Source organism: Scyliorhinus torazame, chromosome 12, assembly GCF_047496885.1.
Source record: "Scyliorhinus torazame isolate Kashiwa2021f chromosome 12, sScyTor2.1, whole genome shotgun sequence".
NCBI lineage: Eukaryota > Metazoa > Chordata > Chondrichthyes > Carcharhiniformes > Scyliorhinidae > Scyliorhinus > Scyliorhinus torazame.
Genome location: NC_092718.1, coordinates 168741193 through 168764601, shown reverse-complemented (window position 1 = coordinate 168764601; position 23409 = coordinate 168741193). Strand labels below are relative to the sequence as shown.

At 46.1% G+C, this 23409-nt stretch overlaps 1 protein-coding gene and 1 long non-coding RNA gene across 2 annotated transcripts in view; one reads left to right on the top strand and one right to left on the bottom strand.

The window, feature by feature from the left end:
• The window catches only part of LOC140386727 (vacuolar protein sorting-associated protein 37D-like), a 69057-nt gene extending 46171 nt beyond the window's left edge, over positions 1-22886 (top strand). Inside the window, exon 4 of the mRNA XM_072469344.1 lies at positions 10459-22886. Within this exon, the coding sequence (XP_072325445.1) occupies positions 10459-10959 (501 nt within the window). The 3' untranslated portion in view covers positions 10960-22886. The remainder of the gene's footprint in view (positions 1-10458) is intronic.
• Positions 1-23409, bottom strand: part of LOC140386729 (uncharacterized) — an 87637-nt gene that overhangs the window by 4729 nt on the left and 59499 nt on the right. Inside the window, exon 2 of the long non-coding RNA XR_011933660.1 lies at positions 3423-3618. This is a non-coding gene — a long non-coding RNA (uncharacterized lncRNA). The remainder of the gene's footprint in view (positions 1-3422; positions 3619-23409) is intronic.

Genomic DNA, 23409 nt, shown 5'->3' with positions numbered 1-23409 from the left:
CTTACCAGCTTTTGAATCCCGCAGTTTCAGAAGCCAAACGAAAGGCAATTTGTTCCCCTGACCTGGTGGGCCAGTCCAAAGCTAAGTATAGGCCTGTTAGTGATAGAAATAGCCTAGAAAGGAGAGTTTATGCATGAGTAGCGATTTACTGTGTATAATAAATGTGTATTGATTTGAATCTTACTAATTGGTGTGTTGAGTTATTGATCAGAACTTGAACCTCGTGGCAGCATCATAAAGGTACCTGGCGACTCTAGAACAAAGGTTATAAAACAGAGCCAATTGAACCAACCAAAAGTTAGCAACATGCCTCAAGGAAGAGGGAAGAGGTGTTGTAAATCGCCCCAGCGACCTATGAATATTCAAGGAGGGGGAATACAGACAGGAGGGCTTGCTGATGCATTTAAATGAGATTCCCGACCTCGTGTGGTGGATTTCGCGATACGCCACCGGTGAGAGGCCTGGGAAAAATGGAAAACGCAATCTCGCCGACGAGAATCACATATTTTCCGCCAGTTCGCCATTCACGCTGACGGCTAATGCAGGCTCAGAATTCCACTCACAGTATTCAGAGGCACAGCTCTGCGCTCCCTACATGCCAGGACTGTTAGGAGCAGTGGTTGAACCCTTCCCAATATTTAATTGGAGGAAATTCCTGTTCATCTAGTACTGGGTGTCGGACAAGCAGTGTAACAATTTGCCAGAGTGGAGTCACCGAGAGAGGTGGTGATGAGGTGGAGCTGGTAGTGTACCTGTGAAAACTAACGTCGTGCTTTCAGACGATGGTGCCAACATTACATGTTGCAGTATATTACAATGTACTACATTTTGATACATCCCTTAGTTCTCATGAAATTTATATGGATTATTTCTTGGTTTCTATTTGTTTGAGTGTCTCTGATGAAATAATTGTCAGAAAAGAACAGCGTGAGTTTTCTGTGTCTCCGAGACTATAGGCCCTGACTCTATACTGGCCGTTTGGTCATATCCATCATCCATTCCAGATTTCCTTCTGTCAGTAAACAGCTGCATGTCTTTACTTTCACAAACTCATCATTTTTCTCGCTGAGCCTGCCCCCACTCCATCCCAGTGGCTTCCAATTCCATTTTGAGGCTTTGATAAGCTTTCTATTATGTTGACAGCTCCCGCCAGTCTGGTTTTAATATTTTACTGCGGGTCCTACAAACCTGACTGCAACAAAAAAAAATCACATCAAAGGGAGTTTATAAAATCTGCAAAACTAGATGTGCGCTTTAAATGTTAAAATGAACAGCGGCAATCTCTCCTCAAAAAGAAATATCTGAACAAAAGCTGGACGTTGGCAACTTGGTGAGAAATGATATGGGAATCCCGGGAGTATTCAGGACAGCTGGTTCATGGAGGAGTCTTGAGTCTCACCTGCTCTGGGTGAGAAAGCATGTTGAATATTTATGATCCGAGCAGAACAAAAGGAGAGATATCTGAATCACCTTGAAAATAATTAAATGAGCTGAGTGGATGTGAGAAAGAATGAAGGGCGAGGAGGTTATGCTGAAAGTTTTGTCCCTTGATCCTGCCCTCACCTAATGCACACCAATGTATATTTAACTATGTTATGAAGAATTTGCACCATGTCAAGCCTTATTCTAACTCATAGTGCGCTCCTTATGCAGTGATGACGTTAGTAACTGTGCCTGCTATTTTGCACATAGCAGTGTCCCATACAAATGACCAGCTAATTTGTTCCTCATCGGTGGTTAGCATTGCTGCCTCACGGCTCCAGGGACCTGGGTTCAATTCCAGCCTTGGGTGACTGTGGAGTTTGCACGTTCTCTCCGTGCCTGTGTGTGTTTCCTCCGGGTGCTCCCGTTTCCTCCCACAGTCCAAAGATGTGCAGGTTAGGTGGAGTTACGGGGATAGGGCAGAGGAGCGGGACTAGGTAGGGTGCTCTTTTGGAGGGTCAGTGCAGGCTCGATGGGCCAAATGGCCTCCTTCTGCACTGTAGGGATCCTATAAATTTTACAAATATCACTAACCCATTACTCTACAGTGTTAACTATACTTTGAAAACCCGATTGGCTGAAAAACCTTCCTTTGCTGTTGGTTCTCAATCAAATAGAGTTGATTTGATTATATTTTACACATGCTCTTACAATGAGGAGAGTGAATCGGGATTGAGAGGAAAACTCGCTCTTCCAAGGAAAAGTGATTGGAATAGGTTGGTCAAGTTAAACTGAAATGAAACCCAGTGAAGATACAGCTGAACTATCTGAATGGAAGACAGAGACAGAGAGGCTTTTTATACTCGGGTAAATTGAGTTCAAATATCTCTGGGTATCATTAATGTAGCTACTCCGGATAATTCTATCTTTTTATTACTTTTTAAAAAATAAATTTAATGTACCCAATTAATTTTTTCCAATTAAGGGGCAATTTAGCGTGGCCAATCCACCTACCCTGCACATCTGTGGGTTGTGGGGGTGAAACCCACGCAAACAGGGGGAGAATGTGCAAACTCCACATAGACAGTGACCCAGAGCCGGGATCGAACCTGGGACCTCGGCGCCGTGAGGTCCCACTGCGCCACCGTGCTGCCCATCTTTTTATTATTATGCTTTGAATATTTCTTTTAGGCCCATGGTCTCGGCTGAAAATTATACTGCAAAATCACCCCAAAGTGGATGGAATTTCCCCGGTTTATTGAGCTGAATTTTGTGTGTTGAAAACTGGACTGTTTTAGTCCCGCAGTGATGGTAATATCGGGTGTGATGACGTTGGGTCGCGAACCTGACATTATCACGCAGGTCAGCACTGAAATCTGAAGCCAGTCTGCCATTTGGAAAAAAGTGATTAACTATCATTGAAACTCATGATTGGATTGGATTTGTTTATTGTCATGTGTACCGAGGTACAGTGAAAAGTATTTTTCTGCAAGCAGCTCAACAGATCATTAAGTACATAAAAAGAAAAGGAAATAAAAGAAAATACATAATAGGAACGATTGTAAGTTAAGTAAAAAATGGATCTGTTAGGGAAAGCTCGCAGAGAGTCGCCATGAGCAGTCTAATTAACTCCAATAATACATCCCCAGGCCAGCACTTGAAACAAACCAGCTGGAGCCAAAATCAGGAGCCCACCTACCATATTTAAATTTATACCAATTGACCCCGATGGTATGCTGCCAATGCCACGTCATGGGCAGTCAGCTGGGAGTGGGCAGCCCAATTATTTTTTAATTCTTAAAAGGATGGGAAGGGAGGGGGTTACTAACCTTTGGGGGGGTGGGGGGGGGGTGACCTTTGTGCATCGGTGGAGGGGTGGGGCTGTTCCTCCCTAAAGTAGAAACCTTTCTTCCTATCTGCCTGCTGCCTTAAACCCACCACCCGTATCCCCCGCCCTCCTAACCTGTCCAAACTGTCCCTGCCCATGACCCCGGACTTACCTGTTCCGAGGATTCATTAGGCCTGTTCCTACTTGTTGCAGTTCCGGCAGCGGCCACTAACGTGCTCTTGGTGTTGCAAAAACCATTGGAGCTGGCCAATCAGATCGGCTGGCAGCTCCCAAGGGTGGAAACTTCCACCCTAGTGAGGGGCGTAGATCCAACTTCTCACATGCAACACTTTATGGCTGCTCACATCCTGTGAAACAATAATAAAAAAACACTGCAATGGTTTTGAATCTTTTGCTGAGGTGGATTTACACTTTGTGGGCCCCATGTTCACCTTCATTTCTGCCCCCCATCTCTCTCCCTCCCTCCAAAATGCAACCTGGCCCTCACACACTCTGTCCCTGCAAGGCTGCAACCCTGGCTGACATCAGCTCACACACTCGCCTCCTGCCAGTCCCCCCAACCCTCACACTCTCCCATTCTCACAGTCTCACTAACCTTGCTCACCTGTCTTCAAGGCAGCCACTTGCCCCACTCGTCGTCTCCTTGTGCTGGTAAGGCTTGATTTGGCGCCTTGCGCCTCACTGCTGGTGTCCTGTCCTCAACCCTCGATTGAGAAACCTGCTGGCTGCTTTTTATTCGTAAAATAAAACACAGGATCTTCTGCCTCTACCTCTCTCTCCCTACTAGGCTAGTCACCTCTCATTCCTCATGCATGCGCACCTCAATGTTCGGACCAGTCTGTCTTCCCGCTCTAAGGGGACTTGTGTTGAGTCTTTGAGCGGGAAAACAGGACTGAGGGCAGGCCAGCAGCAGTGAGGCTGTTTGGACTCTGAATTCAATCTTCAGCAAATGCAGAGTTAACGGGCTCTGATTGGTGCCTACAGACACCGGCTGGCGTGGAGGCCCCCCATTGGTTGGGACCCTGTGCCTCAGCAAGGTGTGTTACATTGTAAATCAGTCTCTGATCTCCTGTACATTCATTCCTTCATACATGTGGCCAATGAGAACGCCACAGGCTGCACAATGATTAGCGCCCAATAACCACTGAGCCTGTTATACTTACCCCACCCCAACCCAAACCCCCACAACCTCAACCCCAACAGAGGCCTCGGGACCATGTTAAGTGGCATTTATGTGTCATGATGACTCACATTTTTGGGTAGTGCAGAAGCCCTTCCCAAAACCTCCTGTGTTCGTACAGGCGTAAAAATGACACAGGTGTAATAAATGGAATGGTCTGCTTCTGTGCTCTCATATTTTGAGAAGATTGGGCAGTAGAAACATAAAAAACTAACTTCTGAACACACAGTTAATGTCCTCTTCTCCTCCTGGGTTTATATTTGTTTTCCAATTCATGTTCCTGCCTCATGCCTACTTTATTTTAAAAACCGAAAATGCTGAAATGGTTCGGCAGGTTTGGTAGTATCTGTGGGGAGAGAAACCAGGTTAATAGGCTGAATTTTCTTTGAGTTGGGATGACTCGAGGGCCATTTAAAAATGGTGGGCTCGTCCTGTTGCAGGATTCCTGACCCCATTCTGGGGCTGACTGATTCCCGAGGGTGCCTGTACAAGAGTGCAGACTGATTCATGTCAAAGGCCCGTACCTGGCACTCCATTGCAGAGGGAGGCATGTCTTCCTCCTCCTCAATTTTTAAAACACCTTATTAAAGGCGAATTCAAAGGTCTCCCTCATGACTCTGTGCCGAGTTCAGGCTTCCCACCCAACCCCAATTCTCCCTACCAGCTATGAAGCTGCGGCCATACCCCCCATGGCTCCTTAAGCCGACTATGCCAAGCTACAGCACACTACCATTCTCTATGGCCCCTCATACCCCCTGTGCCAAACTATGGCAATCCACCCACCCCCAATGCCCCCGAGAACCCAAACGGCAGCACGGTAGCATTGTGGATAGCACAATTGCTTCACAGCTCCAGGGTCCCAGGTTCGATTCCGACTTGGGTCACTGTCTGTGCGGAGTCTGCACATCCTCCCCGTGTGTGCGTGGGTTTCCTCCGGGTGCTCCGGTTTCCTCCCACAGTCCAAAGATGTGCAGGTTTGGTGGATTGGCCTTGATAAATTGCCCTTAGTGTCCAAAATTGCCCTTAGTGTTGGGTGGGGTTACTGGGTCATGGGGATAGGGTGGAGGTGTTGATCTTGGGTAGGGTGCTCTTTCCAAGAGCCGGTGCAGACTCGATGGGCTGAATGGCCTCCTTCTGCACTGTAAATTCTATGATCTATGATCCATTATTCTTGTTGAAAGAGCTGCGCACCTGAGAAACCGTTACTCGATTGAAAGCTCTGGTTCTCTTATCTTAACAGTCCACTTCACAATGTTTATTTACACAAGGCTACGTGGTTTCAAGGGCTTGTGACTTTTGTCATTGATAATTTAATAGGGTCTGAATGATTGACACTTTCATTGCCCTTGTAACAAAATTTGACTGAGTGGCATCAAGGAGCCCTAGCTAAACTGGAGTCAATGGGAATCAGGTGGGAAACTCTTTGCTGGTTTGAGTCATACCCGGCACAAAGGAAGGTGGTTATGGTGGTTGGAGGACAATCATCTCAACTCCAGGACATCACTGCAGGAGTTCCTCAAGGTAGTGTCCTAGGTCCAACCATCTTCAGCTGCTTCATCAATGACCTCACTTCCATTATAAGGTCAGACATGGGGATGTTTGCGGATGACTGCACAATGGTCAGCACCATTCACGACTCCTCAGATAACAAAGCAGTCCAAGCCCAAATGCAGCAAGACATGGATAATATCCAGGCTTGGGCTGACAAATGGCAAGTTGCATTTGCGCCACATAAGTGTCAGGCAATGACCATCTCCTACAAGGGAGGATTTAATATCACCCCTTGACATTCAATAGCATTATCATCACTGAACCCTCCACAGTCAACATCCTGGGGGTTACCATTGATCAGAAACTGAACTGGACTAGCCACATTAATACTGTGGCTATCAGGTTAGGTCAAAGGTTAGGAATCCTATGGCGAGTAACTCACCTCCTGACCCCCCCAAAGCCTGCCGACCATCTACAAGGCACAAGTCAGGAGTGTAATGGAATACTCTCAACTTGCCTGTATGAGTGCAGCTTCAGCAACACTCAAGAAGCTCAATACCATCCAGGACAAAGCAGCCCGCTTGATAGCTCCTCCTTCCACAAACATTCAAACCCTCCACCACCGACGAACAGTGGCAGCCATGTACCATCTGCAAGATGCACTGCAGTAACTCACCAAGGTTCATTTGGCAGCACCTTCCAAAGCCACGACGACTACCATCTAGAAGGACAGGAGCAGCAGATACCTGGGAATCCCACCACCTGGAGGTTCCCCTCCAAGTCACTCACGACTCTGACTTGGAAATATATCGCCGTTCCTTCGCTGTCGTTGGGACAAAATCCTGGAACTCCCTCCCTAACAGCACAGTGGGTGTACCTACACTAGAAGGACTGCAGCAGTTCAAGAAGGCAACTCACCACCACCTTCTAAAGGGCAATTAGGGATGGGCAATAAATGCTGGCCTAACCAGGAACACCCACATCCCGTAACTTAGTTTTTTTTTAAATTAGTTTTTTTCAAACATAGTGGAAATGAATGAACACTAAAGCCAATGGAGTTACTACATGTCAAGATGACAATCCTTGTTATTATTTTTACTTATCAGTACAGCACAGAACTCCTGCAAGATCAACCCAGATTAGCTTGTGTTGAGTGGTGCTCTCTCCTGATTGACAAATGCCTTTTCAATAGATCAAGCTGTAAACAAGAGCCCATTCCACAGCCAACTCGGAGAGTAAATGTCTGTGTAGGATTGTAGTTTCCTGATACATGAGGTAACCTAGATTTTGACGTTTATTTTCAGCATCTCCACCTGGAGCATCATTTGCTGAGAGTGGCTATTGTAAATTGTGGTTGATGGAGATCCACACCAAAGATGAATATTGAGGACTGATGAATAGAAGAATGGAATAAGTAAATGCCCATGATATGCACTTTCCCATGGGTCAGATGGAATCTACAATATTTTGGATACTGTTTTGTAAAATTAGTATTTGCAAAGGAGCAGTAATATTTCAGTCTCATTGCATAAACTAGTGCTTCTAATAACTTGAACACAGTTAGGCAGGTTTCAGATGGTATTTTGCTACCTCAGGAAACTGTGGTTCACGTGGTTGCCATCCCAGACTGCAGAGCGTTCATGTACAGGAAGGCCCTGCACTGATACATTTCTCAATTTGTCACCAGCACAATATTTCAAACAGGAAGTGATTCCCCTCCCCCCCCACTATTTGCCACACCGAATTATAAGCTTGTGTTGAGCTTTTGAAATTGGTCTGAAACAATTTTTTCGGATTTGAATTGCACCTCCCTTTGGTTATATTTTCTTTGTGATTAAAGAATGGTATTTCTTTTTGGGCTTCCACCATTCATTGTGTAAATGGTTGGGCAGGAAATCTGACTCGAGGCGCCGCCATACAGGTGAACTTGGAAAACCAGCAAAAGCTGAATAACAGCTTCTCAGCAAACCTACACCTCACAACCAGCCCTGAACCTAGTTCCATGATATCTAATCAAACTGAGTATAGTGCGATGCAGCCTTGTCAACATTTGATGTTCAGATATACCCAACATTTATCACTTGTATATATCTGACTAAGACAACAAAAATGTACAGTGTCCTTCATATATTGCAGAGACTTGCAAGCTCCTTGGGATGTATGTTGGTGCTCATTCTAAACTTGGCATAGCAGGTACACTTTGGGCTGGATTAGCCAAAGGGTTCAGGACTGTGCGCCCAAATGGGGATCCCAAGCACAAGACCAGCTCAGTGATCTTTTGGGAGGATACCAATTGGCTGCCGACAAGCTTGTTGAACAACTAAGAACGTTGAGCGGGTTTTCGATGCTGCTGGCCAATCAGTGGGCTGGTGACAGAGGCTCGGCTGCCTCACTGGGAAAAGTGGACACTGCTAAGGCAAGCCAGGAACTTCTCTTGAGTTTCTTCATTGGTAGTGTCTGGGCCTTTTTTTGTAATCTTTGTGTTAAATTATCTGTGGGCACGATTCTCCGGCACTTGAGCGCAACGTGGCCGGAGAATGCTGAGCCTCCCGACAGTCTCCGTGCCTCCCGGGATTCTGCGAAGGTGATCCGTAATTGATCTGGGGCTGGTTTAGCACAGTGGCCTAAACAGCTGGTTTGTAATGCAGAACAAGGCAGCAGCATGGGGTCAATCCCGTACCGGCCTCCCCGAACAGGCGCCGGAATGTGGCGACTAGGGGCTTTTCACAGTAACTTCACTGAAGCCTACCTGTGACAATAAGCGATTATTATGTCCCTGGCATTGCCAAGGTGCCCGGATGGTACTGCCAAAACAGCAGGAGCACTGCCTGGGTGTCAAGGTGGCAGTGCAAGGGTGCCTGAATGCCAGGGTGGCACTGCCAAGGGGCAAGGGGGGCCATGCCCATGAAATGAGGGTGGAGAGGGGGAGTTGAAGTGTGGGGGAGTGCAGGGCAGGTAAGCAGGGGCCTCCGGGAGGTTGGGGGTGAGTCATGGGTGGGAATCGTAGAAGGGAGTGCTGTAAGGGGGCTTGGGAGGCCTGAGGAGGGGGGGACCCCAAGGGAACCCATAGCAGGGTGTCCTCACTTGTGGGGGGTGGGGTAGTACCCATGTGTGTGGGGGGGGGGGGGTGCACTGCCCATGGATGAACCCACAAAGCTCACTTAGAGATCAGGCATCCTTTCAAAATGGCAGCCTGATCTCTGAGTTCAGCTCTCCAATGCTTAAAAAACATTCTGGGCTGGATTCTCCGATCGCCGACTCCGAAATCGCATCTGTCGATCGGCCAGAGAATCTCCGTTTACACCGGAATCGGGTGTGGCGCCGTTTTTGCGATGCTCCGCTCCCTAAAAAATGACGGACTCAGGGAGTACGCCCACATCGTATGGACGGCCTCAGGGCGTCACCTGAGGCCCTCCCCCGATGCTCTGCCCCCGATGGGCCAAGTCCCTGATGGCATAGCTCGCGTATGCTCAACCGTTCGGGGACCTTGCGTGGCGGCTGCGGACTGAGTCCAGTTGTTGTGTCAGGGGGGGGGGGGGGGGGGGGGTGGACTCACCCATTCTGCAGCCGTATGTGCAGGTAAAGTTACACTGCACGGCTACTAGCCCCCCACCGGACGGAGGATCTGTGCAGCGACGGCGCTGACTTTCTGGCCGTAAGACCAGACGGATCCTACGAACATAAGTGCCTAAGTGCCATTGAATAGCGGTGGGGAAAGTGCTTGAAAAACCCGCCACAAATGAACGTAGAAATTTTCTGGGAGAACCGCGCGCTGTAGTTCTGAAAGATGTACAGGTGATTAATTTCCATAATTCAGTCAGTACAACTCAGAACTGAATGATGAGACTACCTGCAGCTCTCAGCTTGTTTCTTTTAGTTCTCCCCAGTTGTATTTACATCTGCAAAAATGTTACATCCTGGTTGCATGAAGGTGACATTATGTCGGAGGCAACATAACTGCTATGAACAGCAGCGTGAGAAACCACAACAACAGAAGGATTAGCACTTCCGCTACTACACAACTCAGCTGCCACATTTCGTAACCTGGAGTCACGCATACTGCATTTGTCAGGACCACTGAGCTTTTAGTTCTACGTTTTCAGGATAGGTTTTCTGCGACATTTGCCATACTGGGCTGGATTCTCGAGTCCCCCAGCTGAGTATTTCTCGGGGGGGCGCCGTTCTCTGGTGGTGGGATTCTCTACTCCTATCGCTTGTCAATGGGATTTCTCATTGAAGCCACCCTATGCTGCTGGGATACCCGTGGGCGAGGGGGCACTGCCCAACAGCCAGAGAATCCCGGCCATTATATCCAGTTACACCCCATTGTACTAAGGAACTAGTGTACATTAATATGAGTTGACCTCCTCTCCCTGCGCCCTAGATACTGCCATAGGTTCAAGAATAGCTAGTTCTGCCTCACTTCCACCAGCAGAGAAGTTTTTTTTTTTTGTCCCCCTTATTGTACTCTCTGCAACAGGATCAAAGTGTATAATAAGACTTTTTTCTTTTTTAGGAAATCACTGACACATTCCTGGCTGGTAAGGTGACACTGGAGAGTTTCCTGGAGAGGTTCCAAATGACGAGAAAACTTTGTCACGTGAGAAAGACACAGGTGGAGAAGCTCCAGGACTTAATGAAAAAGGACAGGAAGAAGAACCAGCAACAGGTGATGCAGCAGAGACCAGAACATCGAGTGGCTTCACACAGCATCCCTCCCGGCCCACAAAACGGACCCACGGGTCACGGGCTGCACCAGCGCTATAGCTTTACGCCTGCCATTGAGGTAACCTCCCACGGCCCGAGTCCATTCTCCATGCCTTCACCTCCTCCTCTGAGCAAGAACCTGCCTCCTCTCAGTTCACGCCAGCCTGTGATATCACGGCCTAACACTCCATTCACACCCCACGGCCTTCGTTCAGGCCTGCGTATGCTGGGACAGCTCCCAATATGGACTCCAAGGCCATTTAAGGTTCAACGAGCACACCCAATGCAGAAACAACCACCCTATCGATAGGAATACGGACAATCTTTCCAGAAAATTACTCTGTGCAGATCAAACACATGATGGAGAAGGATGGAACGAAACATTGTAAGGCAAAACCACATCCAAACAACTTAGCGGGAAAGGAGAGAGAAAATGAAATGAGCGCTTAAATGGAAGATATTCGGGATAAAAATGGATTTTCAAGTTGAACTCTCCAGTTTCTCAGTGGCCAACTCAAAGCAGGAGGTGAAGATTTCATGCCTGATTCGGCAATATGAGCTTAAACAATTGCCACCAACTCTCTGGTTGCAGGAACAACACTTCTCACCTCAGCTAATGTTATTGAATATAAGCAAAATTTGCCATGGCTGATTAAGACAAATTCCCGACTACATTTTTGCTACATGGGATTTTCCACCTTTTCTGAGGAAGGTGGATCTGACTCCACGAATCTGTTCATTCTCCATGAAGACCACATCTAACGGTCTTGATTATATAAACTATGAAAGCGAATGGTTATTTGAGAGACTTGTCTTTTTAATTTGTTATCCATCAGCTTTTGACATAGCCAATGAGCTGGGGATGTGTAACCTTAAAAGGAAGTCCAACTGACCTAAGCTTGGCTAATGTTATGGGACCCTACAGGTGACAGTGGGGCATGTATTTGTGCAAAGGATCTAGGCACTTTTCCTCAGATCTCATTGTATCAGTATTGTTTTGCTTCAGTTCAGCTTGCTATTGCCTTGGTTCTGGTTGGGTCCAGCACGTCCAGAAAATAGTTTGTGGAGCTCATGTGGACTCTCAAAGCCATCCAGACAATGCAACTATGCAGTATCTATTTAAAGATCTGCTGCTGATGGTCAGAACACAAGGATATAAAAGCAAATTACTGCGGATGCTGGAATCTGAAACATAAACAGAAATTACTGGACAATCTCAGCAGGTCTGACAGCATCTGAGGAGAGAGGACGGAGCTAAGGTTTTGAGTCTGGATGAAGCCAGATGACTTTGACAAAGAGTCATTCAGACTCAAAAAGGTAGCTCCGTCCTCTCGCCTCAGACGCTGTCAGACCTGCTGAGATTGTCCAGTAATCTCTGTTTTAGAACACCAGGATAGACGGGCCCAGCCCTTCCATCCAATCTTCTGTAATCTTTGAAAATCCCCGGGTTACTTGTCAGTGAACTGGCCCCTCTGCTTTTGGGGTGGCCGCCTGAATTTCTCAGAAATGAAAGCGAGAAAGTAAATGTTAATTTTATAATTACTGTATTAATAAAAGGGTGTGTGCACACGAAAGGAACACATTCATGAGTGGGCTCAGGTGACATTGGTGAATTTGCAGGGGCTGCACGGTGGCACAGTGGTTAGCACTGCTGCCTCACGGCGCCGAGGACCCGGGTTTGATACCGGCCCCGGTCACTGTCCATGTGGAGTTTGCACATTCTCCCTTTGTCTGCGTGGGTTTCACCCCCACAACCCAAAGATGTGCAGGGTAGGTAGATTGGCCATGCTAAATTGCCCCTTAATTGGAAAAAAATAAGTGGGTACTTTAAATTGATTATAAAAAACATTTGTGCATACGCAAGTGGACCTGTCTTACCTGCACACACAAGCAAGCCTGTCTCCCGGTGTGCACATAACATAGGCAGTTCCTGTTCCATACGTCTTTGAAAAATCGATGCATTCCAGCTGCTTTTGCAAATCCTTGTGACACAGTTAATACTGAGACCAGAAAGTCTGCAGCTTCTTATTTGAGCAGCAAACTTCCTCCTGATCCAAGGTGTATGAGGTCTTGAAGTTGTCACATTTCAAAGCCACTTTGTTACTGATTTGAGATTCCTTTATGGAAAAGGAAAGAAAATCCTTGATCTGCAGCCTGAAATTTTGCAAGTGCTTAGAATGTTTCTTCTAATGCAGAAATGGACAGCAACCCAGAAGTTACCATGGCGGGCCCCACTCACAAATTGATACGGCTTGATAATGTCGATGCTCGGCTGTGCAAAACAATTTGAAGTAATTGGGGGTTGAAATGAACAGATCAGGCACAGCAAAAAAGGGAAATTGAGGGAACATTGATTATAATTGTGAATTAATTCAGCAGTTTATAAGCAGCTACTTTTGATTTACATATTTAAATCTGCAACCTTAAAATCAGAGGCCAGTTTAGCAGCTAAACCTTAAAGCTGTGCTCCAGACCAATAGTCGTAGGGGACTCTATAGTCAGGGGCACAGATAGGCGCTTCTGTGGATGTGAAAGAGACTCCAGGATGGTATGTTGCCTCCAGGATGTCTCTGAACGGGTAGAGGGCATCCCGAAGGGGGAGGGCAAACAGGCAGAGGTCGTTATACATATTGGTACTAACGACATAGGCAGGAAGGGGCATGAGGTCCTGCAGCAGGAGTTCAGGGAGCTAGGCAGAAAGTTAAAAGACAGAACCTCTAGGGTTGTAATCTCAGGATTATTCCCTGTGCCACGTGCCAGTGAGGCTAGAAATAGGAAGATAGAGCAGCTAAACATGTGGCTAAACAGCTGGTGTAGGAGGGAGGGTTTCCGTTATCTGGACCACTGGGAGCTCTTCCGGGGCAGGTGTGACATATATAAGGACGGGTTGCATCTAAACTGGAGAGGCATAAATATCCTGGCCACGAGGTTTGCTAGTGTCACACGGGAGGGTTTAAACTAGTATGGCAGGGGGGTGGGCACGGGAAGCAATAGGTCAGAAGGTGAGAGCATTGAGGAAGAACTAGGGAATAGGGCCAGTATGGCTCTGAGGCAGAGCAGACAGGGTGAAGTTACTGAACACAGCGGATCTGGTGGCCTGAAGTGCGCATGTTTTAATGCAAGAAGTATTACGGGTAAGGCAGATGAACTTAGAGCTTGGATTAGTCCTTGGAACTATGATGTTGTTGCCATTACAGGGACCTGGTTGAGGGAAGGGCAGGATTGGCAGCTAAACGTTCCAGGATTTAGATGTTTCAGGCAGGATAGAGGGGGATGTAAAAGGGGTAGCGGAGATGCGCTACTGGTTAGGGAGAATATCACAGCTGTACTATGGGAGGACACCTCAGAGGGCAGTGAGGCTATATGGGTAGAGATCAGGAATAAGAAGGGTGCAGTCACAATGTTGGGGGTTTACTAAAGGCCTCCCAACAGCCAGCGGGAGATAGAGGAGCAGATAGGTAGACAGATTTTGGAAAAGAGTAAAAACATCAGGGTTGTTATGATGGGAGACTTCAACTTCCCCAATATTGACTGGGACTCACTTAGTGCCAGGGGCTTAGACGGGGCAGAGTTGTAAGGAGCATCCAGGAGGGCTTCTTAAAACAATATGTAGACAGTCCAACTAGGGAAGGGGCTGTACTGGACCTGGTATTGGGGAATGAGCCTGGCCAGATGGTAGAAGTTTCAGTAGGGGAGCATTTCGGGAACAGTGACCACAATTCAGTAAGTTTTAAAGTGCTGGTGGATAGGGATAAGAGTGGTCCTAGGGTGAATGTGCTAAATTGGGGAAAGGCTAATTGTAACAATATTAGGCGGCAACTGAAGAACCTAGATTGGGGGCGGATGTTTGAGGGTAAATCAACATCTGACATGTGGGAGGCTTTCAAGTGTCAGTTGAAAGTAATTCAGGACCGGCATGTTCCTGTGAGGAAGAAGGATAAATACGGCAATTTTCGGGAACCTTGGATAACGAGAGATATTGTAGGCCTCGTCAAAAAGAAAAAGGAGGCATTTGTCAGGGCTAAAAAGCTGGGAACAGACGAAGCCTGCGTGGAATATAAGGAAAGTAGGACGGAACTTAAGCAAGGAGTCAGGAGGGCTAGAAGGGGTCACGAAAAGTCATTGGCAAATTAAGGAAAATTCCAAGGCTTTTTACACGTACATAAAAAGCAAGAGGGTAGCCAGGGAAAGGGTTGGCCCACTGAAGGATAGGCAAGGGAATCTATGTGAGGAGCCAGAGGAAATGGGTGAGGTACTAAATGAATACATTGCATCAGTATTCACCAAAGAGAAGGAATTGGTGGGTGTTGAGTCTGGAGAAGGGTGTGTAGATAGCCTGGGTCACATTGAGATCCAAAAAGACGAGGTGTTGGGCGTCTTGAAAAATATTAAGGTAGATAAGTCCCCAGGGCCTGATAGAATCTACCCCAGAATACTGAAGGAGGCTAGAGAGGAAATTGCTGAGGCCTTGACAGAAATCTTTGGATCCTCACTGTCTTCAGGTGATGTCCCGGAGGACTGGAGAATAACCAATGTTGTTCCTCTGTTTAAGAAGAGTAGCAAGGATAATCCAGGGAACTACAGGCCGGTGAGCCTTACGTCAGTGGTAGGGAAATTACTGGAGAGAATTCTTCGAGACAGGATCTACTCCCATTTGGAAGCAAATGAACATATTAGTTAGAGGCAGCATGGTTTTGTGAAGAGGACGTCGTGTCTCACTAACTTAATAGAGTTTTTCGAAGAGGTCACAGAGATGAATGATGCAGGTAGGGCAGTGGATGTTGTCTATATGGACTTCAGTAAGGCCTTTGACAAAGTCCCTCATGGTAGACTAGTACAAAAGGTGAAGTCACACGGGATCAGGGCTGAGCTGGCAAGGTGGATACAGAACTGGCTAGGTCATAGAAGGCAGAGTGTTACAATGGAAGGATGCTTTTCTAATTGGAGGGCTGTGACTAGTGGTGTTCTGCAGGGATCAGTGCTGGGACCTTTGCTGCTTGTAGTATATATAAATGATTTGGAGGAAAATGTAACTGGCCTGATTAGTAAGTTTGCAGATGACACAAAGGTTGGTGGAATTGCAGATAGCGATGAGGACTGTCAGAGGATACAGCAGGATTTAGATTGTTTGGAAACTTGGGCGGAGAGATGGCAGATGGAGTGTAATCCGGACAAATGTGAGGTAATGCATTTTGGAAGGTCTAATGCAGGTAGGGAATATACAGTGAATGGTAGAACCCTCAAGAGTATTGAAAGTCAGAGAGATCTAGGTGTACAGGTCCACAGGTCACTGAAAGGGGCAACACAGGTGGAGAAGGTAGTCAAGAAGACATACAGCATGCTTGCCTTCATTGGCCGGGGCATTGAGTATAAGAATTGGCAAGTCATGTTGCAGCTGTATAGAAACTTAGTTAGGCCACACTTGGAGTATAGTGTTCAATTCTGGTCGCCACACTACCAGAAGGATGTGGAGGCTTTTGAGAGTATGCAGAAGAGATTTACCAGAATGTTGCCTGGTATGGAGGGCATTAGCTATGAGGAGCGGTTGAATAAACTCGGTTTGTTCTCACTGGAACGATGGAGGTTGAGGGGCGACCTGATAGAGGTCTACATAATTATGAGGGGCATAGACAGAGTGGATAGTCAGAGGCTTTTCCCCAGGGTAGAGGGGTCAATCACTAGGGGGCATAGGTTTAAGGTGCGAGGGGCAAGGTTTAGAGTAGATGTACGAGGCAAGTTTTTTACGCAGAGGGTAGTGGGTGCCTGGAACTCGCTACCGGAGGAGGTGGTGGAAGCAGGGACGATAGTGACATTTAAGGGGCATCTTGACAAATACATGAATAGGATGGGAATAGAGGGATACGGACCCAGGAAGTGTAGAAGATTGTAGTTTAGTCGGGCAGCATGGTCGGCATGGGCTTGGAGGGCCGAAGGGCCTGTTCCTGTGCTGTACTTTTCTTTGTTCTTTGTTCTTTGTTCAGACCTGTGAATACTCGAGAGTATAGTTACAGAGCATTATCTGGATCACACTAATTGGAATAAAATGAAGGCATTAAAGTCATAATTAAAGCTCACTGCCCCTTTCAAACCTGCATTGCTTTTACAGCAGTTTCTGTACAGAGATGTTTATTTTTAAACGTTTGGAGAAATTATGTGCCCATTGTTCTGTGGCACCTTGTGGAGCTTTAGAGCATATAGACAAGGAAGGTGCCTCAGTTCAGTCTCATACTGCGCATTGAGTTAATCTTGGCCTGTTAAACAGTAACATTTCTGCTACTGGCCTCTGTACACCGAGCACGGGGAAGGGCAAATCAACCAAGGAACCTGTGCGGTGAGTCCTGCTGGAAAGTGAACGTATTTAAATGTCAGTAACACCTCCCTATCAGCATTTATGGTGCTAACACTCACTAGATACACGCTGGAAGACTGGTGTGTTGAGTGAGTTACTGAAGGGCTGCTGTCACCCATAGACCAGATATTGTTTTTAAGATCTCTTTCTATGAATTCCTTCATAACCTCACTCAATCCTGTCTCTGCAAACTCCTCCTGTGCCGTATCCCCGCCTGACATTACTAAATTGCTGCAGCTAATTTCTACACAGCAAACTTCCTCAAAGAGTAAGTCAGACAATATATTTTGGCTGTTGTTTGATTTTTAAAGAAACACTGGCCACAGTCTTGTGGGAACTCCCTCATGAAATATTTGAATGCCCACCTGAGCAGACAGACAGGATGGCAGTTTCCAAAAGACCGCACCTCTGGCAATGCAGTCTTCCCTTAATGCTGCACTGGAAGTATTAAACTAGATTATGTGCTGAGATCCTGGGAGGAGGAGAAGGCTTGAACCTGGGCGCTTAAAACTGAGCCAAGTTGGCATTTAAAAGTAATGAACTTGAAGGTTCCTGGCCAGCTCGTCTCAACATATTGTGCGCAAATGCTTAAGAATACTACATGGGATGCTTTCAGTGCTAAACTAAAGAGCACAAGGCTAAAGGGAGCAATCAGCATGAATGTAAAAGCAATGGGCCATGGCTCACTAATCCTCTGGAATTCTTTGAGGAGGTAACTATTGGATTGAGCTAAGGGGGAACCTAATAGATTCGGATTTTCGGAAGTTGTTGGCAGCAGGAAAATGTTAAAAGAAGTTACGACTCATGGCATGAACGCAAAATAAATGTCTAAATTGAGAAACGGATTGGCAGTAAGAAAGCAAAGGTAATGAGAAATGACGAGGTTGGGGGGGGAGGGGGGTGTTGTTAGCCTGGGTGTAGAAGAGTCCTGTGACAGTTTGTGCTGCATTTGATTGTAAAGCTGTATTCTAGAGGTTATCGAAGAGTATATCCTGTAAAAACAGACTTGCATTTATAGAAAGGTACAAAATAGGAGCAGGAGAAGGCCATTCAGCCCTTTGAGCCTGCTCCACCATTCATCATGATCATGGCTGATCATCCAACTCAGTAACCAGTCCACCCCCCAAATATCCTTTGATTCTTTAACCCCAAGAGCTATATCAAACTCCTTCTTGAAAACATACATGTTTTGACTTCCAACACAGGCTCACCACTCTCTGGGTGAAGAAATTTCTCCTCATCTCTGTCCTAAATGGTCTATCCCGTTTCCTCAAACTGTGACCCTTGGGTCTATATTCCCCCACCAGCGGGAACATCCTTCCTGCATCTACCCTGTCTAGCCCTGTTAGAATTTTCAAGGTTTCTATGAGACACCCCTCATTCTTCTGAACTCCAGTGAATACAATCATAACCAACTCAATCTCTCCTCATACGTCAGCCCTGCCATCCCAGGAATCAGTCTGGTAAACCATTGCTGCTTTACCGCCGTGGCAGAATATCCTTCCCCAGATAAGGAGACCAAACCTGCACACAATATTCCAGGTGTGGCCTCACCAACGTCCTGTACATTGCAGCAAGACCTCCCTGATCCTGTACTCAAATTCTCTTGCTCTGAAGACCAACATACCATTTGCTGAATCTGCAAGCTTACTTTCAGCGACTGGTATACAAGAACTCCCAGGTCTCATTGCACATTCCCCTCTCTTAATCCATAGCCATTCAGATAATAATTTGCCTTTTTGCTTTTGCTACCAAAGTGGATAACCTCACATTTATCCACGTTAAATTGCATCTGCCATTCATTTGCTCACTCATTCAACTTGTCCAATTCACACTGAAGCATTCTTCATCCTCCTCACAGCTCACCCTCCCACCCAGCTTTGTGTAATCTGCAAATCTGGAGATATTACATGAAGTTCCCTCGTCTAAATCATTAATATATATTGTGAATAGCTGGGGTCCTAGCACTGAGCCCTGTGGTACCCATGAGTCACTGCCTACCATTTGGACAAAGATTCATTTATTCTTAGTCTTTATTTCCTGTCTGCCAAACAGTTTTCACTCCATCTCAATACACTATCCCCGAACCCATGCTCTTTAATTTTACATGCTAATTTTTTCTGTGGGACTTTGTCGAAAACCTTCTGAAAGTTTAAATAAACCACATCAACTGGCTCCCCCTCATCAACTCTACTTGTTCCATCCTTGAAGAATTCCAGTACATTTGCCAAGCATTATTTCCCTTTTGTAAATCTATGCTGACTCACTCTGATCTTGTCACTGTTTCCCAAGTGCCCTACTGTTAAATCTTTCCTCATGGACTCTAGCACTTTCCCCACTATTGAGGCTGACTGGTCTATAATTCACTGTTTTTTCTCTACCTCTCTTTTTAAATAGTGGGGTTAAATTAGCTACCCTCCAATCCATAGGATTCCGCATAGAATCCATATAGAATCCTGGAAGATGATCACCAATGCATCCAGTATTTCTAGAGCCACTTCCTTAACTACTCTAGGATGTAGAGTATCAGGTCCTGGATATTTATCAGCCTTTAATCCTATCAATTTTCTCAACACCATTTCCCTACTAATATTGATTTCCTTTATTTCCTTCCTCTCACCAAACCCTGTGTTCCCCAACATTTCTGGTACATTATTTGTGTCCTCCTTTGTGAAGACAGAATCAAAGTATGTATTTAGTTGGTCAGCCACTTCTTTGTTCCCATTATAAACACCCCTGTTTTTGTCTTTACCAATCTTTTTCTCTTCACGTACCTATAGATGCTTTTACAGTCAGGTTTTATATTCTCTGCAAGCTTACTCTCGTACTCCATTTTGTCCTTCTTAATCAATCCCTTTGTCCTCCTTTGCTGAATTCTAAACTGCTCCCAATCCTCAGGTTTGCTGTTTTTTCTGGCCAATTTGTATGCCTCTTCCTTGGATGTAATACTATCTCTAATTTCACTTGTAAGCTGTGGTTTGGTCACCTTTCCAATTTTATTTTTGCACCAGACAGGAATGAACAATTGTTGTAGTTCTCCAATACATTCTTTGAATGTTTGCCGTTCCCTATCCACTGTCATCCCTTTAAGTAACGTTTCCCAATCCATCATAGCCAACTCACGCCTCATACTATTGTAGTTTCCTTTATTTAGATTCAGGACCCTAGTTTCAGAATCAGCTACATCACTCTCCAACTTGATGAAGAATTCTATCATATTATGGTCGCTCATCCCCAAGGGGCCTCGCATAATTAGATTGCCAATTATTCCTTTCTCATTCCACAATACCCAGCCGAGGATGGCCTGTTCTCTAGTTGGTTCCTCAATATATTGGTCTAGAAAACCATCCCGTATACACTCCAGGAATTCCCCCTCTACGGTATTGTTACAAATCTGATTTGCCCAATCTCTATGCAAATTAACGTCACCCATAATTACAGATGTTCCTTTACCTCATGATCTCTAATGCCCTGTTTAATGCCATTCCCAACATCACCACTACAGTTTGGGAGTCGGGATACAACATCCACTAACGTCTTTTGCCCCTTGGTGATTCTCAGCTCTACCCATATAGATTCCACATTGCCGGAGCTAATATCCTTCCTCACGATGGCATTACTTTCCTCTTTAAACAGCAACACAACTCCACCGCCTTTTTCTTTTTGTCTGTCCTTCCTGAATATTAAATACCCCTGGATGCTCAAATCTCATCCCTGGTCACCCTGCAGCCATGTCTCCGCAAGCCCAACTATATTTATATTGCACTTTTCGTGACCACCATTTATCTCAAAGTGCTTTTCAACCAACGAAGTACTTTGTGAACTGTGCATCACTGCTGTAATATAGGGAACGCAGCAGCTAATTTGCGCTGGACAAATTCCCTCAAAGAGCAATGTAATAATGATCAGATAATCTGGTTTTTTTGGTGATGCTGATTGGGTGATAGATATTAGACGGGACACCAAGGATAACCCCACTGCTCTTCAAAGTAGTGCCGTGGGATCCTTTAAAATCATCCACCCGAGCATTGAGATCCAGCCTTGATCTAATTGAACCTGCAATCTTGCTTCGTACTGCAGTGGAGGCAGCCTTGATTTGAGTTGTCCCAGACGAGATGTTGAACTGAGGCATTTTCGGTGATCTCAGGTGGATGTAACTAAAATCGCACTATTTCAAAGAAGAGGAAAGGAATTATGCTGGTGTACTGAGGAGAGAGGGAGTGGGGAGGCAAGCTTGGGGAGGATGGTAGACTAAGTAGCTGAATCAATGCTTCTCTCGCTCTGCTGCCATAGTCCCATTGTGAGTTTGGGAGAATCTCTGTATAAGTGAAAGCTGTTAGAGTGGTGAAACAGAGAAGCCCTTGGAGAAGTTCACACCCAAAACTTCCTGAAATCCCTGCACTCCAATTGGGACATGTTGATTGAAAAAAAATCTTTTTTTATTTTCTGTTATTGATTTCTAAATTCACCTTGGGGCCCTGCCAGCTCAATGTGACCTCCATGATCTTGGCATAATTGCCATTCCTTGGGGGAGCGAGCAAACATAAATTTACAAGTGTCATTGCGAGGGTTGCTATGGCGATGTTAACTGTTGAAATCTGTGGCAGCAGTTAAGATTGAATTGCAATTACTGTGGAAGTGATTTCCCTGAAATTCAAAGTGACTTTCCTCCTCACCACGTTTACCACATTTGCTTAAACAACAGTGATGCAAAAGTAATTCATTGGCTGTGAAATGTTTTGGAATGTGCTTGCCTAAAAGTTACTAAATAGATGTAAGTACTACCCCCCCTCCCACCCCCCAGCTGTACAAACAATAGAGGATTTTGTCCCAGCTCTTCCTAACCTAATGCTAGTATTTTAGGTGAGTCTCCCATTACTGCTTCACTTCCCTTTGTGCCATTTCCTTCTGGTCTATCTACCCCTGACATTCATTTACATGTGGATACCCCACCAGCCTCACACTCTTAGGCTTCTCTGACTGCTCCCCATCTTTGCAACCCTGTCTTGCAAATTCCCTCACTCTTTTTGAAGGCTATGGGCCTCACCTTTTGTGAGCCCAGTAGTCCCATTTCTTAAGGTTCATCCTGCTACTTTTGTCCTATGCCCTTGCTGCGCTGTTTGCCACACACCTTGACAACCGCATCTGGCCCAAAACCTCGTTATACCTTCAACATACCCACGTCTGCCTGCCTCATTTTTACGGCACGCCACGTCCCCTGTTGACTGGAATTCCAATGTCCCTCAAACTAAGCATTGATGCAGACATATCGCAGATCATCATCTGGTGACAGATTTCAGAATCAGTGTAGGCAAAATGGAGATTCAAGGTCCACAGGGCCACTTGCTCAGACTTGTAGCAACAGCAAATGACCAATTCCTCAGTGACAAGGAACTCATAGAATCGCTACAGTGCAGATGGAGGCCATTCGGCCCATCGTGTCTGCACCTACACTCTGAAAGAGCCCCCCAAGCAGGCTCCGATCCCTGGAACCCCACCTAACTTGCACATCCGTGGACACTAAGGGACAACTTAGCATAACCAATCCACCTCACCTGCACATCTTTGGACTGTGGAAGGAAACCGGAGCACCCGAGGGAAACTCATGCAGACACGGGGAGAATGTGCAAACAACACACAGTCAGCCAAGGCCGGAATTGAACCTGGATCCCTGTGACTGTGAGGCAGCAGTTCTAACCATTGTGCCACCGTGATGAAGGAGCTGCCAATGGAAGGTGCCAGTCAGGTACATTATCCTGCAGTGCTGCTGAGAGGGAAAATGGTCACAGAGGAAACACCAGATCTGGGATGATATTTTTAGATTGAAATCAAAGGAACACAAAGTCTTTTGTACAATCAAGATTCCAATAAAAGTTCTTTTGATAAAATTTGTGCAGCAGCTGTGCTTTTTGGTTCCAATGCCTGTTCTCACTATTGAAATGAATTGAGTTTTGCTTAATGGAAAGAATGTGCTTTTAATTCACAAGTGACACTATTGCCGATTGAGATCCAATAGTCAATGCAGCAATTGCTGATTTAATGTTCTTAGTTCATACATTATGGGCGCGATTCAACAGACATAAACCTAAGTCCACTTTCGGGTGTTTGGTGGGGTGTTTCTCAACAGCCAGAGCATCGAGATTCACTCCGCTATTCACCGGTGCTTTACCGGTTCTTACTGGTAAACAATTCAATGGTAATACTTACACCGTTTCATTTTCAGTTATGTTGTCCACAATCCGCCCGGTCAGAGTGGTGACGTGGAACGTGCAATGGTTGGGGGGAACCGGTGAAGAGAGCGCAGGTTTTCTCGCACTTAAAGCGCCTGAAAGCAGACGTGGCGCTATTACAGGAGACCCATCTGAGGATAAAGGACCAGGTGAGGCTGAGGAAGGGCTGGGTGAACCAATT